General features: G+C 38.4%; 1 protein-coding gene across 2 annotated transcripts in view; it reads left to right on the top strand.

The window, feature by feature from the left end:
* Nucleotides 1-257: 257 nt before the first annotated feature.
* LOC138365413 (uncharacterized) overlaps nucleotides 258-18,834 on the top strand; it is a 78,102-nt gene continuing 59,525 nt past the window's right edge. The window contains exons 1-3 of one of the 2 annotated variants that reach the window (XM_069325728.1): nucleotides 258-333; nucleotides 15,144-15,266; nucleotides 15,463-15,660. In XM_069325728.1, coding sequence (XP_069181829.1) covers nucleotides 15,168-15,266; nucleotides 15,463-15,660 — 297 coding nt within the window. In that variant the 5' untranslated portion in view covers nucleotides 258-333; nucleotides 15,144-15,167. Of the gene's footprint in view, nucleotides 334-15,120; nucleotides 15,267-15,462; nucleotides 15,661-18,834 lie in introns of both variants that reach the window. The other variant, XM_069325727.1, reaches the window with a different exon arrangement.

An 18,834-nucleotide genomic window follows, 5' to 3' on the forward strand; every position in this document is an offset into this window, starting at 1 on the left:
GAGAAGGTATGAGAACTAAACCACACACCAGAAGATGAGGAGACAACGACGTTTCGGTCCGTCCAGGACCATTATCAAGTCGATCTTCTAGAATGTGCTTCAGTTTTCATATCTTCAATCCATGTTATTGTGACTTCTCCCAGCATGTGGGAGAAGGTGTACCAGTGAGAGTCCGCATGACTACCTGTTCAAAAACTGATTAGAGATTAGGTAAGCTTTATCAATGGTGGGAGATTTACTCCATTTTTAAGGTGTCGTGTTTGTGCACGGTCGTTGTGGATCCTTTTCACCCGAGTAGTGCAGACGTAGTTCAACCCGTGCTAGATAGTAAAGGTATGTAACAACAGCAGTTCTGTGTATTATGGTGGAACACTCGAGCCCATACACATACATACATACATACATACATATATATATATATATATATATATATATATATATATATATATATATATATATATATATATATATATATATATCGTACCTAGTAGCCAGAACGCACTTCTCAGCCTACTATGCAAGGCCCGATTTGCCTAATAAGCCAAGTTTTCATCACGACTGGACAAAAGATAATGGTAGCCGAGGCTATTTCCACATCATCCCGCCGGCACTCTGACAGCAATAATGGGCATAGTATTTTATCAAATTGCCTCATTCTTTGGGGCACAAATGAGGAACACAAATGCGAACAAGCCTGAATGGTCCCCAGGCATATGTGATAACCGACCTGTGAGATTTACGTTAATTTGTATACTTCGATAGCAATTTGTATGATGATAAGTGGACTGTATTTCTGCAATAATCTCACAAATCGATCCACTTCACATTAGGGGGGTTTATATTGAATTTATATATATGCAGCCAATCAAACTACAGTATTAAACTACATATATTGTTAAACATTGAAGAGGTTCCTTATCTTATTGTACAGCAGGCCTTAGTCCACCAGGTATAACCAGGATGTAGACACCACATTTTCCCTCGTGTGAGGTAGCTTCCATCACCCTGGTAACTGATCCACAAAGCATGCTTCCTCGTCTTGACCTGTCAAAAGGGCGCTAGCTGTAAAGCCAGAATCCTAATATATGACAGCTATATCAGAGAAAACACTGTACAAGGAACCATAAAGACCTAGGCTTCATTACCTTTTATTAAGAGGCAGTTCGTATTCTAACCTGCTCGCCCCTATCTAATGACATTAATGGCCATAAATGATAGATAAATGGGTTTCAGCAGAACACTTAACTTGTATTTGTGACAGCGTGTTGATAATGGTACACCTTTGGTTTCCATAACACTTTGTCCAAGTAAAATTAACAGGAGCCGAATTGCTCCCGTGACCCTCTGGTCTAAGTACAATAACAATGGCTGACCACTCCCTCCTCACTGACGCTACTGGCCTACATTGTCCAGATGACAGTAAGTGACAGAAGGGTCACATTTACTCAATTTTAATATTGATAATTAAGTTAATTTATATGAGATGTTTTATGATGGTAAAGTCCAAAGACTAATGTATTTAATAATAATTCCCAGCAGAATAGCTGGTGAAATATAATAATATGTGGTAATGATATCCCGTTTTCTATAGACGGAAAATTCAACTACAAGTTACATTTTCTATGGGGTAACTTGTTTATACAATGCAGCAATATTATCTGCCTGTATGATATTATTAAATGGTGTCGGATTTTCCGACATAATTCACCGGGGGGCTGCTCAAGGGTCGAAGTCCTCTTTAGAATAGACGAACACCGATAATCCTCCTTCGAATTATTAGATTAATTTGTTGTTAGTTGTTAGTAATCACACATTTGTGCGTCTGTTCGTACAGGACGGATGTCCTGTACTAGAGTTGCAGGGGTTAGAAGTTTAATGCAACTTCATTTCCCTGTTAACTCTTGAAAGGCTAAAATTGAAGCCTAATTACATATTATTTAACCCAGAAGACTGGATGTGATCAAGTACTACAGTCAAGTATGATTCAGGGACTGCAGTGAGATCAGTGACATTAGATATAACTTGAAGCTTGTTCAGGTAACTGGTCACTGATATATAAACACTGAGGCCCATGGAATACATCTTGATTAAATAATAAATGTATCAAATCAGTCATCAGATTTATTGGGGTTTAATTTAATTAATTGATTCAGAGGATTGAATAGCCCATCATTAAAGTAAAGAATGGTTCTGAGACTGCAGTGGGTTCAGTGACATTGGTCGCAGTGACTTGTAGCTGGTTTAGGCTACTGTTCACTGATTTGCCACTGAAGCCTCATGAACTCATTTTCATCTTTAAATGATGATATTAACATCAACCTCTGTTGCTATAGTCAGCTGTAATCTCCATGGTATAATGCTACTGGAGTAATATAATCAGCTGACAAATTTAGAATTCTATTGGTATTGTTTATCTACAGTCATAGGTCTCCTCGGGCTTGATACTGGGCCTGAGAGTAATTTACCTCCTGCAGAATTTAACATGGTTATGCCCTGATATTTAGTAGGGCTACCGATGAATCGATGGCAATAGTCTGTCCCTACAAGGAGACCGAAGTCGGTGAGGTGATCAGACTTAATATTATCAGCCAATTTTATTCCTCTATTTCTCAGGAATTTGGCTGTTGCTCTAAGACCTTGAACTTGTAGGTCTACTGGTATTTTGTCCACCACAATGGCTTGTACTCGACAGACGTACCTGCCTAAACGTATTGATGGTTGTACCACCTGGTAGACTTGAAGTCCTGCATCTGTTACAAACCCTGAGATGTTGAATGACGTCTGGGCTACAGGCTTTAAATGTAGTTTATCTGCCAACTTTTTAGTGACAAATGTTCTCTGGGACCCTTGGTCAAACAACCCACGGGTATGGACCTAGGCCCTCTTATTCAGGATGGTAATTTTGGCAATAGGCAAAGTTGTATTACCTTTAGACTTTGCCGATTGGACACTCTCCGTTTGTTGCACCTTGCAGTACTGTACTGTGGTGGGAATGCTATCTTCCACCTTGGGTCTTGAATACGTTAATTTCGTATATTTGCACAGTGGGGCATGGTGCCTACCTCTTCTACACCTGTTGCAGGTGTTGAATTGGGTATCACAATAGTCTATGTTGTGTGACTTGAGACACCTTGCCCATCTCCCTAATTCCTGGAGTCGCTCAATACGAGTGTCTCTGGTTGGATAATTAGCACAACAGTAAGTTGAATGTTTCTTTTTGCAGAACATACATGTCCCCCAGCCTACTGCACGTTTGAAAGTTACTGGTTTGGGTGAACTAGTAACAGTAAGCTTGGAGGATTCTGCTGCATTGTCAGATTTTCTGCAACTTGATGTGAGTGTAATTGACTGATGTTTATTTGGGGTAGTTGTTTTACCCTTTAATTGACTCTTATTTTCTATTTCTGAAGGCTTGCATGAGGCTTTAACTTCCTCATTTGCTCGTCGTTTGTTTATGATGGAATGTAAACCTTCAGTGATGTCCTGTACTGTCAGGATGGTGTTATGTTGATGTGCATATAATTCATCTAGTATATCGCTGGACAATTTTCGTTGAAGGACTACTTTGGTCATCCATTCACTAGTAGTTATATCAACCTTAAGACTGAATGTTCTTAGTAGTGACACAAACTCCATGCTGAAGGATTGTAATGAGTCAGCAGTCTGATCAGGTTAAGGTAAGTCCAGCAATTGTAGTACTAGATGTATGACAGTTTTCTCATTGCCAGCATTATTCCTAGGAAGCTGGACTGGGAAATTAGTGCTGTCGCTATTTTCATTTACATTTTCTACTACTGGTTCAGCTTCACCTCTAATTTCAGTTTGGAGGCATGTTAACTTAGTAGCCTCAGGTATTGGGTTTTCAGAATCCACAGAGACTGTGGATAAATTGTCTGAGAACTGCTTAATTTCTGGTGGTATAATATTGGGTGAAGCTTTATCCTCGTTGATTAAAGGATCTAATCTGACTTGACATTTATTCTCAAAAAGATCCATAACATTATCTACTTTATTTGATGTACTTGCTATTTGTTCTGATTCAATTATCCTGTGGAAGTGCTCCAACCTGGCTTGAGTTTCTTCTTCATATTGTGCTAGGTCAGACAGGAATGGTTCCACATCTTCAACTACTATGTCGTCGTCAACGTGGACCTGATTTTGGTAAGATAACCTATTTGCTTTCAATATATGTAATTGGGTTTGAATCTGTAATAGTGGTATTTTTAACCGACGATAATTAATTACAGGCTCATATAACAACTGTTCATATTGGTCAAGATCTCTTGTCAGTTGACGTTTGCTTGCTACTAAAGCACGCTTTGCTTTCTGTGGATTAGTCATGGTGACTTGTTAATTGGGCACCACTGGCTCATAAATTGTGAGCAAGTACTGATGGTAGCCTAGGGTAAAATTCTGCTATCATTAGGCTATAATCCTACCTCTACTAGAGGTTAGCAGTTAAAATTAATACACATTATATATATACAATCATACACACTAATGATTTGAGTGATAAACCAGTGTCATTGGAAGTACCTTTAGGTTAGCTCTTCTATATCACCCTAGGATGGTATAGACACTAATTAATCAATCAAAGGTGTAATGATCATAAGTAAATTATTATATATACAACTCAACTCGAGTTGATAAAATTTACACCCAAAATAGGGTCTGCACCATTCATTAATGGTGCTAGGTTGTTTAATATAGTACAACTGACTATGGTAATAATAGAACTAGGATGAACAATAAATAGTTCAACTGGTCAATGGTAATATCCTACCCTGTTGTGGGTTGGCAATTGATAAATATTATATTGTGAACACTAGTGCAATATATATTAAATAATTCTCTATTTTGGAGAAATAATATACACAATTATTGATAATAGCCTCTTAATTGCCTCTATGAAACTTCTAATATTATCAAGAAGTATTAAATATTATTAGTGACCTCGCGAAACAAACTCCACAAAATTCGTAGATAATCTCTCGCGAAATTTAACACCACGAAATCCGTGAACAATCTCGCGAAGACACAGCCACTAATTTAGCTGGCTTTAATACTAGCGCTGTCATTTCACAGAATAACACGCCACCAAATCTGTGGGTGTGCAGAAACCGCTGACTGAGGCTGAACTGAACTGAGGGGGGGTCGTGAACTCGTTCGAGGCAACGCCGGCGTCTTTGACTGCTGACTTTGCATAAATCACACTGCACTAGTATATTTAATGAATCCACTGGTTAACTGGTTCATCCGGTACTAAGATGACCAAATAATCTGTCATCCGACTCTAAGATGACCAATAATGTGGGTTCAAAGGACCAAATAATGTGGTAACCGACCTGTGAGATTTATATTTACGTTAATTTGTATACTTCGATAGCAATTTGTATGATGATAAGTGGACTGTATTTCTGCAATAATCTCACAAATCGATCCACTACACATTAGGGGGGGTTTATATTGAATTTATATATATGCAGCCAACCAAATTACAGTATTAAACTACATATATTGTTAAACATTGAAGAGGTTCCTTATCTTATTGTACAGCAGGCCTTAGTCCACCAGGTATAACCAGGATGTAGACACCACATTTTCCCTCGTGTGAGGTAGCTTCCATCACCCTGGTAACTGATGCACAAAGCATGCTTCCTCGTCTTGACCTGTCAAAAGGGCGCTAGCTGTAAAGCCAGAATCCTAATATATGACAACTATATCAGAGAAAACACTGTACAAGGAACTATAAAGACCTAGGCTTAATTACCTTTTATTAAGAGGCAGTTCGTATTCTAACCGGCCCGCCCCTATCTAATGACATTAATGGCCATAAATGATAGATAAATAGGTTTCAGCAGAACACTTAACTTGTATTTGTTGACAGCGTGTTGATGATGGTACACCTTTGGTTTCCATAACACTTCGTCCAAGTAAAATTAACAGGAGCCGAATTGCTCCCGTGAGCCTCTGGTCTAAGTACAATAACAATGGCTGACCACTCCCTCCTCACTGACACTACTGGCCTACATTGTCCAGATGACAGTAAGTGACAGAAGGGTCACATTTAGTCTATTTTAATATTGATAATTAAGGTAATTTATATGAGATGTTTTATGATGGTAAAGTCCAAAGACTAATGTATTTAAGAATAATTCCCAGCAGAATAGCTGGTGAAATATAATAGTATGTGGTAATGATATCCCGTTTTCTATAGACGGAAAATTCCACTACAAATTACATTTTCTATGGGGTAACTTGTTTATACAATGCAGCAATATTATCTGCCTGTATGATATTATTAAATAATGTCGGATTTTCCGACAGCATATATGCAACTGAAAACTCACACCCCAGAAGTAACTCGAACCTATATTGCCAGAAGCACTTTGCAACTGGTGTACAGGACACCTTAACCACTCGACCATCCCGGCCGGAAAAAATATGATGGTAGTTGAGACTATTTCCCCATCATCCCGCCGGCACTCTGATGGTAATCTTGGTCAGAGTATTTTATGAAATCACCTCATTCTTTGAGGCACACGTGAGGAACACAAATGCCAACAAGCCTGAATGGTCCCCAGGCATATATGCAACTGAAAACTCACACCCCAGAAATGACTCAAACCCATACTGCCAGGAGAATTTTGCAACTGGTATACAGGTCACCTTAACCACTCAACCTTCACAACCGGACAAAAGATGATGGTAGCCGAGGCTATTTCCCCATCATCCCGCCGGCACTCTGATGGTAATCTTGGGCAGAGTATTTTATGAAATCACCTCATTTTTTGGGGCACACATGAGGAAAACAAATGCGAACAAGCCTGAATGGTCCCCAGGCATATATGCAACTGAAAACTCACCCCAGAAGTGACTCGAACCCATACTGCCAGGAGCACTTTGCAACTGGTGTACAGGCCATTTGTAAAACCATGTTGTGACTCGTTTATTAATTTATGTTTTTCAATATGGAGACGAATGGTATTTGCAATTATCGATACAAGTAACTTTCCCACAATAGACGTTAGGCTAATTGGCCGATAGTTTGATGCAAGTGATCTCTATCCTTTCTTAATTAAAAATTGGTACCACATTAACTACCTTCCATGACTCTGGCTCTCTGTCTGACTCTAATGATTTATTAATTATGGTATACAATAACAAAGCTCCTCTTTGCATTCTTTAAGCACCTTGGTAAGCACTTCATCCGGCTCTGGGGATTTGTTTGGTTTGAGTTTTACTATTAGTTTAATAATATAATCCCTGTAACTGTTAGACTAGTCTACCTGTTCTCGTCCCCACCCATATAGACTTGTTCGGCTGAAGGCATAGAGGTAAGTTCTTTAGGAAATACAGAGACAAAATATTTATTAAAAATACTTCTCATCTCTTCGTCATTATCCGTTATCTGACCTGCCTCAGTTTTTATTGGACCTATCCTTTCTCTAACCTTTGTTCCATATATCTGAAAAAAACTTTATAATTTTCCTTTGCTTGGCCTACTATACGAACCTCATATTTTCTTTTTGCCCTCCTTATCTTTTCTTTTAACATTTCTAACCAGTTGTACGAATTCCTGTTCTAAACTGACTTCCCCATTCCTAATTCTTTTGTATCACGCTCTCTTTTTACCTATAAGGTTTTTCAGATCCTTTGTTATCCACTTTGGTTCATTAGTATTCGATCTATTCAATTTGTATGGTATACTACGTTCCTGTGCTTTGCTTAAAATATTTTTAAATAAGTTATATTTTGAATCCACATCGAAATCCCTTTTTACGTCACCCCATGGCTGGGGTTTTCGTCTCGCTCCAAGACCGCCCCCCCCCCATGCCCAAGACTTTCCAATCTATTTGACCCCCAAAAAATTATTTTTTCAATTAATATTAGCTTTTCAAAATCCGGCACTTTAACAAAATTTTCTCCTGCAGATCTATTCCATTCTATGCTAAATCTGATTTCTTTGTGATCACTGTTCCCTAGCTCATTTCCTATTTCGATGTCATTCATTTGTGTTTCCCTGATAGTTAACACTAAATCTAAAATATTATTTTCCCTCATTGGTTCCTTAATGTGTTGCGTAATACAGCAATCATCAATTAATTCTAGAAAATCTTCTGCTTCAATATTCTGTTTTGTTAAACCAATTTATTCCACTAAAGTTAAAGTCACCCATGACACAAATACTGCTAGACCTAGATGCTCTAGATATTTCATCCCATAGGTGCTTTGCTACCATCCTGTCTAAGTTTTGTGGCCTGTATATAACTCCTATTATAAGATTATTTGCTCTTTCGTTTAATTCTATCCAAATAGTTTCTGTGTGGATCAGTTTTGATTCCCTCTTTGAGATCACATTTTAACTTTTCCCTAACATATATGGATACTCCCCTCATCGTCTAACATATCTATCTGTGTCAAATAGTTTAAATCCATTTATTTGGCATTCAGCTAGTAGTTCTCTATTTTCTACAGTCATCCACGTTTCGGTAAGTGCAATAATATTTATTTTTTCTGTGTAGACAAGAGCATTTAAATCGTTTATTTTATTTCTTAGACTTCTACTGTTAGTGTAATATACCCTAAGTGTATTGTTATTTTGAGGCCCTTCTCTTTCCTTGATCATTTTGCCAATTTGTTTCCCCCACAAACACATACTTTTATTACTCCTTTCTCCATTTCAATTCCCATACCACTATCTACTAACAGTTTAAACCCAAACCCAAACAAACGCCTCAAACCACTGGTTTCAATGAATTCGCAAGCACAACAACCCCAGCCCTCGATAGATGCACCCCATCTCGAGCATACATTTCATCTCTTCCATAAAAGTGCTCCCAGTTGTCTATGAAAGATATTGCATTTGATTTGCAATATTTTTCCAGCCGGCAATTCCATTCATTTCCCTCTCCCTTTCTTGGAAAAATGCCACATATGATCTGGATTCCTCCCTTGCTCCTAACTAAATCTATGGCTGTCTTATACCCTTGCATCAGTTCCTCACTCCTAACTCGTCCAACATCATTTCCACCTGCACTAATACATATAATGGGTTTAGTCCCATTTCCAGCCATAACATCATTCATGTTATTAATAATATCGCCAGTTCCAGCTCCCGGATAGCAAACCCTTAACCTGTTTCCCCTATCTCTGGCACAAAAAGTTCTTTCCAAATACCTCACCTGGGAATCTCCCACATCCAAAATTCGTTTAGTTACTTCCTTTACTCTCTGAGCACTTTGAGGGACCTGTGCTTCGCTGCTTTTCCTTTTGAACGAATTGCAGGCTCACCACAGCACTCATCCTCCAACACGGCAAATGAGTTGGAAACCTTACGGTTTCCTGTAGGCGACTTTGTTAAAGTCTTCTTAAGACCCCTGTCTTTTACGACTTTCCAAGACAAAGTCTTTTTAATTATGGTCTCCTCCTTTGTTTCTTCCAGCTGTTGTTTCAGCTGTCGTACATCCTCCCGTAGAGAATTCAACTCTGTCCTCAGACCTCTAACTAGATTCATCAGTTCCTTCACTACAACTTCCATTATTGCTATGATAATAGTACTACAATCAGGGCTCCAGCTACACACAACCTCTCACTGTGACTACCTGCGCCTGACAAGTAGTCTCTCAGACGCAGGTAATAATTTGGGTATGACGAGGTTGCTTTCAAATTTGTAAATGGAATTTTTCGTAAAGAAACTTGTTTCAAAAAGTACCCCTGGAATCATTCCATGGTTTAGATATGTTGATGATATTTCTGAAAACGACAGAAAATTTTAGATTTATGATTCATAAGAACATAAGAATAAAGGTAACTGCAGAATGCCTATTGGTCTTTACGAGGCAGCTCCTATCTATAACCACCCAATCCCACTCATAAACATGTCCAACCCACGCTTGAAACAATCGAGGGACCCCACCTCTACCACGTTACGCGGTAATTGGTTCCACAAATCAACAACCCTGTTACTGAACCAGTATTTACCTAAGTCTTTCCTAAATCTAAACTTATCTAATTTATTCCCATTGCTTCGTGATCTGTCTTGTGTTGATACTTTTAATACCCTATTAATATTCCTTTTGTTATGTCCATTCATCCACTTGTAGGCCTCTATCATGTCACCCCTAACTCTTCGCCTTTCCAGTGAATGCAATTTAAGCTTTGTTAATCTTTCTTCATATGAAAGATTTCTAATTTGGGGAATTAACTTAGTCATCCTACGCTGAATACGTTCAGGTGAATTTATATTCATTCTATAGTACGGCGACCAAAACTGAACTGTATAATCTAAATGGGGCCTAACCAGAGCAAGATATAGCTGAAGAACCACACCAGGTGTCTTGTTACTAACGTTTCCATTAATAAATCCCAGTGTCCTATTTGCCTTATTACGAACATTCATGCATTGATAATTTTGTTTTAAATTCTTACTAATCATAACTCCCAGATCCCATTCGCAATCCGACTTCGCAATCTCAACACCATCTAGCTCGTATCTTATAACTCTATCGTCATTACCTAGCCTCAGAACTTTACATTTATCTGCGTTATACTGCATCTGCCAGTCTTTTGACAATTTCAAAACCCCATTTAGATCAACCTGAAGTGATAGTGAGTTTTCTTCCGTGTTAATTTCCCTACCGATTTTTGTATCATCTGCAAATTTGCAGATGTTGCTACTCAAACCTGAATCTAAATCATTTATATATATTAAAAACAACAGAGGTCCCAGGACAGAGCCTTGAGGCAATCCACTAACAACATTATCCCACTTTGACTTAACCCCATTTATACTAACTCTCTGTTTCCTTTAGATTAGCCATGCCCTAATCCAACTTAATATAGCACCCCCAATACTATGAGCCTCTATTTTTTTAATCAGTCTTTCATGTGGCACTGTATCAACAGGTTTGCTAAGGTCAAGGTACACAACATCACAATCCTTACCACTATCAACTGCCTCAACTATGCTGGAATAAAAAGATAGCAAATTTGTTAAACATGAACGGCCATTTGTAAAACCATGTTGCGACTCATTTATTAATTTATGTTTTTCAAGATGAAGACGTATTGTATTTGCAATTATCGATTCAAGTAACTTTCCCACAATGGACGTTAGGCTAATTGGCCGATAGTTTGACGCAAGTGATTTGTCTCCTTTCTTAAAAATTGGTACCACATTACCTACCTTCCATGAATCTGGCACTCTACCTAACTCTATTGATTAATTAAATATGGTAGACAGTGGCTCGGAAAGCTCCTCTTTGCATTCTTTAAGCACCCTGGCAAACACTTCATCCGGCCCTGGGGATTTGTTTAGTTTTAGTTTTACTATTTGTTTAATTACATTCTCCCTGGTAACTGCTAAACTAGTCAACCTGTCATCGTCCCCACCCACATATATTTGTTCGGCTGAAGGCATATTGTTAAGCTCCTCTTCAGTAAATACAGATATAAAATATTTATTAAAAATACTACTCATATCCTCGTCATTATCCGTTATTTGACCTGTCTCAGTTTTTAATGGACCTATCCATTCCCTAGACTTAGTTCGATATGACTGAAAAAAAAACTTTTGGTTTTGTCTTCGCTTGCCCTGCTATGCGAACTTCGTAGTTTCTTTTTGCTTTCCTTATCTCTTTTTTAATATTTCTAACCAGTCGTACGAATTCCTGTTCTAAACTCACTTCCCCTTTCTTAATTCTTTTGTACCACGCTCCCTTTTTACCTATAAGGTTCTTCAGATCCTTTGTTATCCACTTTGGATCATTAGTATTCGATCTATTCAATTTATATGGTATACTACGTTCCTGGGCTTTGCTTAGAATATTTTTAAATAGGTTATATTTTAAATCCACATTGAAATCCCCTTCTATGTCACCTGTCGCTGGGTGACTCCAAGACCTGGTCTAGTTGACTGGTCTAGCTCCAAGACCGGCCCACACCCCATACCCAAGACTTTCCAATCTATTTGACCCCAAAAATTTCTTAGGCTTTTGAAATCAGCTTTTCGAAAATCAGGCACTTTAACAGAATTTTCTCCTACAGATCTATTCCATTCTATGCTAAATCTGATTTCTTTATGATCACTGTTCCCTAGCTCATTCCCTATTTCGATGTCCTTAATTTGTGTTTCCCTGTTAGTTAACACTAAATCTAAAATATTATTTCCCCGCATTGGTTCCTTAATGTGTTGCGTAAGAAAGCAATCGTCAATTAATTCTAGAAAATCTTCTGCTTCATTATTCACTGTTTTGTTCACCCAGTTTATTCCACTAAAATTAAAGTTACCCATGATTCGTGCCAGATTCTGGCACGAATCTTCTCGATATTCCTAATGGTTTTCTTCATTGAAGCAGGAAGATTAAAAATTAACTCTACAAAGTTCATTTGTACTTTTGATTTGGGTCTGACACCTAGTAATGCGCTTCGTTAGGTCTCATAAGAACGTAAGAATATAAGAACAAAGGTAACTGCAGAAGACCAATTGGCCCATACGAGGCAGCTCGTATTATAACCACTCAATCCCCCTCATATATATGTCCAACCGACGCTTGAAACAATCGAGGGACCCCACCTCCACCATCGTACGCGGTAATTGGTTCCACAAATCAACAACCCTGCTCCCGAACCAGTATTTACCCAAATCTTTCCTAAATCTAAACGTATACAATTATTACCCATTGTTTCGTGTTCTGTCTTGTGTTGATACTTTTAAACCCTATTAATATCCCCTTTGTTGTATCCATTCATCCACTTGTAAACCTCTATCATGTTACGTCTAACTCAAAAAGCTACATAACAGACTAAATTGTGCACGAATGAATTTCAGAAGAGATAGAACCGAAACTAATCAAGGACTTCTTAGAGCTGTCCGAGATCATGTGCATGAAGAAACAGCAAAAATCAGAGAAGGAAAATGGCTCGAGTGGTGTGCCAAGCTAAATCAGCATACATCCTTGGACGACATCTGGACGCAGATCAACAAGGCCCAAGGAAAATCTCCTCCTGCTCCGCCGCATCATGTTCATCCAGAGCAAGAAGCAGAAAGGTTAGCAAATCTATTTGCTTCTTGAGCCAGTTCCACTCAACTTCCTCAAGCAACTGACTCACCAACAAAGACTTCAAGCAGCAAGATGGAAAAAAATAGATGATGACCTGACGAACTAGACCAACCTTTCAATCTGAAAGAACTCAGAAGAGCTACAAAGAAAACTAAAAATACAGCTCCAGGCGAGGACAAAATCACTTACAACAAGCTAGCCAAGCTAGGAGAAAAGGGTGAAGATGCCTTCTTGAATCTTATTAACAGAGTATGGGTGACAAGAACTCGACCACTCTCTTGGAACAGTGCAATTATAGTTCCCATTCCAAAACCTAAAAACCAAGGAAACCAAGATCCATCTCATTAACACGCTGTCTGGCCAAAACTGCAGACAGAATAGCTCTTAATCGAATTGAATGGAAAGAATCTAGGATTGTCACTCACCATAAATTGGATACCAAGTCACATTGCCATAGATGGTAATGAAAAGGCAGACTCACTAGCAAAATCTGCTACTGTTCTACCTGTTGTACAGGTTCAAATACCTCAAAGTTTTTCACAGATTAAGGAGCAAATCAAGAAGAAAATACTCCCAACTATCAAAAGTCGCCACAGAGCCAAAGTAGCGGAAGGAAGATCCACTGAGATATGGTACGAACAAGCCGCTGGGTACTCCTCTTTCAAGCCTGGCAAAAAGATATCCAGAGACATTGCAGTAGCCATACACAGACTCAAACTTGGTTACAAGTGCTGCTGCGAGGTAATGAACCCAATAGTTAAAGAGTGTCAAATCTATGGAACAGAAGCAGAGGCGCCACTATTGCACTACTTACTGGAATGTGAAGCTACTGAACCCCTGCACAACAATGTCAACATTAATCCAACCACAGCAGCTGCATTAGATGCACATTCCACCGCTACTACAATGATTAGGAAAGCCGTTGAGGGATGGGACTCACTAGTGAGTATTCAGCATCTACATCCGCCACCAAGATAATGTTATTAAAACAAGACTATGTTGACCAGATCACACACTAGAAGGTGAAGGGACAGCGACGTTTCGGTCCGTCCTGGACCATTCTCAAGTCGATTGTGAGACAATTGACTTGAGAATGGTCCAGGACGGACCGAAACGTCGTCGTCCCTTCACCTTCTAGTGTGTGGTCTGGTCAACATACTTCAGCCACGTTATTGTGACTCGTCACCTGCAAAACAAGACTAAACCCAGTGCACTAATACAGAAGTGAAAAAGAAACAGGGAAAAAGAAACATTGACCCCAGGCCAAGCATTGGCCCGGGGTCTTGAAGTCAATAGAGTGTAACTGTGTGTTAGCTGGTTATATATTGCTGGTCTTGATTTCTTGATATGCAGCTCTTTATTAATGTCTAATCTTCTGTTATCAATGAATCTATCAATGATTTTGGTGTTACTCGTCAAAATATCCCTGATGATCGTCTCGTTGTGTGTAGCGAATATATATTCCTTGATAAGCCCTGTTGTTTGTGCATTGTTAATCGCCTAGAGAGAGACGTTGTTGTCTTGCCTATATACTGAGTATACCGAGACAAGACAACAGTTCTTCTAGCCGTCCAAGTTCTTCTAGCCATAGTTATAAAAGGTACTTTAGTTATTGAAGAAAGGTTCACCCCTCACAAGCACACCCTCATTCTATCATAAGTTTTCTTTGAACCAGGACTCACCACCTAGGAACAGATCTTAACATCTTCCCCACAACATCGTAGCTTTGGGCCTTAAAAAAGGCGCCTGCATTATAAGATCTGTATAAGATGCTTACAGTAACTGCACTGATTCAGCCTCTAGTTTCTGTAATACCATGATGACTGCTTTGAAATTACTCATGTGACTTCCAAGAAGATTCACTGTAACTAACTCCTACATCCTAAGCTATTCACAAAAACGTAATGTCTTATGTCATGGATTATGACTGTTATATTAAGGTATATCAATATGGTATCTCAACTCTTACCGTTAACCAAGCTTGAGTAAATATATTGCGAATAACGATATTGTTCAGTAATATTTGTATAAAAATATTCAATTTATTGTTCTGTAGGGTATTGGAACTCTCACGTTCAGGTCTGCAAGAACTCGTGAGTCAGGATGAGCTGCACTGAGCAGGAATATTTGGGGCTGACCCTGGAACACCTGGACGACGTTTGTGACCTTCTTGTAAATCATTTCTATCCGCGAGACATTATAGTAAGTTATCGTACACCTGGCATGGTACTTGGTAGAATTTTAGAAATACACTAGGTAGAAATACACTAATCAGAAAAAAAATCAATATGTTACTGAGAAGATTACAAAATTTTCCAAAGTCAAATTTAATGAGCATGCATAATGTATTGTATCCAATTATTTTTCTACATTTTTAAATTGTCCTGAATCATTGCAGACTTTAGGGTTGGGTTTAAGCCCAGAAAATAGGCTGACTCTCGACCTTCCTCACATACGGACATGCTTGGCATCTGGGCTTTCAGTATGCGCTAGAGAAAAATCAACACGGCGGCTGGTTGGAGTAATTCTGAATTACATATTCATTGCTGACTCTACACCGAAGCAAACTTTAAAAAATTACACCACTGAAGCTGAGGTAAGTTGGTGTACAAGTAATTATACAATGCCACATGAAGGCCAGTGTTCTACCGTCATTAATGCAGGACCTGAAGGTTCTAATCTGGTTGAGAGAATACAGACCAAAAGTGTCAGAGAAGCTACAGGGACGGAGCTTAATTAAATTTTGGCTGCAAGAAGAACATCACTCTATTGTATAATTAACAACATAAAAACAGTGTATCTTCAACAAATTTTGTGCCCTGAGCATTAAACAGAAATATTCCTATATACTCTAATGAGGTAGAGAAATATACTCTTGACTTTAGGAAAACTTGCATTATTTAATTAACAAGATATTAAAACTAAGCAACCCGTTCTCGCTATAACATAGTACCTATGTAACTAAAAGCTTATAGTTCTTATGCTGATAATGTTCATGGTTCCTCTATGGTAGATTTCCAGTTATTTCCTATCACCAGGCACCAACTCGTCATTACGTACCAAAGTATGTCCTATAGTACACGTCCCATCGCCTTAGACAGCAAAATAGTCGGACTGCTTCAATTTCAGTGATAATTGTATTTTTCCAGTTCCAGAAAATTGTGAAATTTATGTACTATTTTCCATGCTATTCGAATATCATGTATCAGCTACATCCGATTGAAGGCTATAGTTTTGTTTTGAGAAATCTTGGTAGTTCTCAGTAAATTATAATAAGAATTATAAATTATTACATATAATAATGGGGCTTTCACCAATCAATAATATATACAATAGTGTGTGTTTAAAAATCTAAAGAAAATGGATTGTAGGAATGTCAACAGAAAACGATGTTATGTTTTCATGGTTATGGGCTACAGGATGAATATATTTATTTATTACTAGCAATACCCGGTGCGCATGTGCTTTCCTGAGCCACAGCAACCTTCCCCGTCCCCCAGTCCTCCCCACCATTTCCCCCTCACCTGTCTTCTCGGCCTCCCAACCATTCCCCACTCCACCATCCCCTCTTGCTTCTCACCATGCCCCACTCACCTATCCCTTTGTCCTGCCCACGATTCTCCACTCCCCCATCCCCATCATCCCAAACTCCCCCGTCCCCTCGTCCTTCCCCACCATTACCCCCTCCCTTGTCCCCTCGTCCTTCCCCACCATCTCTCACTTCCGTCCCCCTCATCATCCCCACCATTCCCCACTCCCTTGTCCGATGCCTTCCCAAATGGTCTGATGTACCCATCAGAAAATTGGGAACATCAAGTGATTTGATGTTCCCATCACTGAAATATAAGAAAAACAGTTTAAAAATAAAATGAAAATATGAGAAAATATAAAAATAAACTATACTCACAAAATGAATGGTCTGGTAAACAACACAACTCAAGTCCAACGCAATTGAAACAAAATTATTAAATCAAAATGATAATAAATCAAAATCTATGAAAATTCAATTTATTAATGCAATCAGAAACATTGAAATGGAATTGTAACATATCTAGGATAGGATGTGTGTTGCTCTTACATGCAACAGATGGCGCTGTTTTTCAAGAAAAGCATAGTTTTACCTGTCACAGGTGTGGCATCTATAATTATACTTACGAAATGAATGGTATGGTAAACAACACAGCTCAATTCCGACACAATATCACACAAAATAATTCACTAAAAAATAAAATAAATTAAAATCTATGAAAATAAAATTTATTAATGCAATCGGAAACTGTGAAATGGAATTCGTGACTTATTTTATATAGCATGCATGTTGCCATTATGTGCAACAGATGGCACTGTTTTTCAAAAATGCATGTTTTTACCTGTCACAGGGGTGGCATCTATATAGTATTTATATAATAAGACACGTCTATTCGAATGCAACGTTGTCAAAATTTAAAAGCAATTAATTGGTGAAGAACTTTCGGAGATTACAGCGTGTGTTGCTCTTACGTCCAACAGATGGCGCTCTTTTTAAAAAAAGCGAGCCTTTTCCTGTCACAGGTGAAGCATATATATATATATAGTAGATATATAAAAAGACGCGCCTATGCGAATGCAACGTTGTGTCAAAATTTCAAAGCAATCGGTAAAGAGGTTTCGAAGATTTCCCTCACATGAAAAACACAGTTTTTCAGCAAAAGCATGTTTTTTTTTTACCGTCACAGACGTGACATCTATATAGCATATATATAAAAACCTGCTCGGATGCGAATGGAACGTTGTGTGAAAATTTCAAAGCAATCGGTAAAGAACTTTCGGAGATTAGCGATTTTGAACAAATGAACATTTCCTTTTTTATTTATATAGATTTATTTTATATATAAGAAAGGTACATTCGGTTTGTGAGAGTACATAGCATTGTGTTTACATTCTTGTAAAGCCACTTGTACGCACAGCGTTTCGGGCAGGTCCTTAATCAAACAGATAATATTAAATAGGTAAATTCTTGCAAAATTTCTAAAATGTAACAGGTACAAAGTGAGAAAAAATTGTGAGAGATTAGTAGGTATATTAAATATATATATTAAGCACATTGATAGCTTTGATTGATAGTAGTGATAGCTTGATTGATAATTTGACAGAGACTAATTGGCACACTTAAACATAATGATAGCACATATGACAGCAAAGATCACAATGGTAAAGTTGTATACCTTAGGTACCTAAAAATATTGGGGGATTGGGTCGCACTAGGTACAGTGCAAGTTTCAAGCACTAGGTAGGAAACTATGAAGATGAAATTGGGTACTTTTTTGTTTTGTTTTTGAATAAGGCAAAAATTTGACAGCTTTTCACTTCATTAGGGAGTGAGTTCCATGGACTAGGTCCCTTTATTTGCATATTGTTTACACAGATTAAGTTTGACTCTGGGGGGGATATCAAAGAGATATTTATTACTGGTGTGGTGATTATAGGATCCACACCAAGTCACACGATGTTGATGGGGTCCACTACCACAAAAAAGGAAAGGTATGGAGCTCAATACCACCTTTTGGATAGGCATGGGGTTCACTACAATCTATTGGATGGATAAGGGGGTCCAATACTGCCCACAGTTTGGGTATTGGGTCCACTACCACCTGTTGGATGGGGTATGGGATCCACTGATGCGCATAGGATGAATATTTGGTCCACTACTGCCCACAGAATGAGTATGGGGTCCACTACCACCCACAGGATGGGTATGAGGTCTACTACTACCCACAGGATTAATATGGGT

This window comes from Procambarus clarkii, chromosome 16 (assembly GCF_040958095.1).
Source record: "Procambarus clarkii isolate CNS0578487 chromosome 16, FALCON_Pclarkii_2.0, whole genome shotgun sequence".
NCBI classification, from domain to species: Eukaryota; Metazoa; Arthropoda; class Malacostraca; order Decapoda; family Cambaridae; genus Procambarus; species Procambarus clarkii.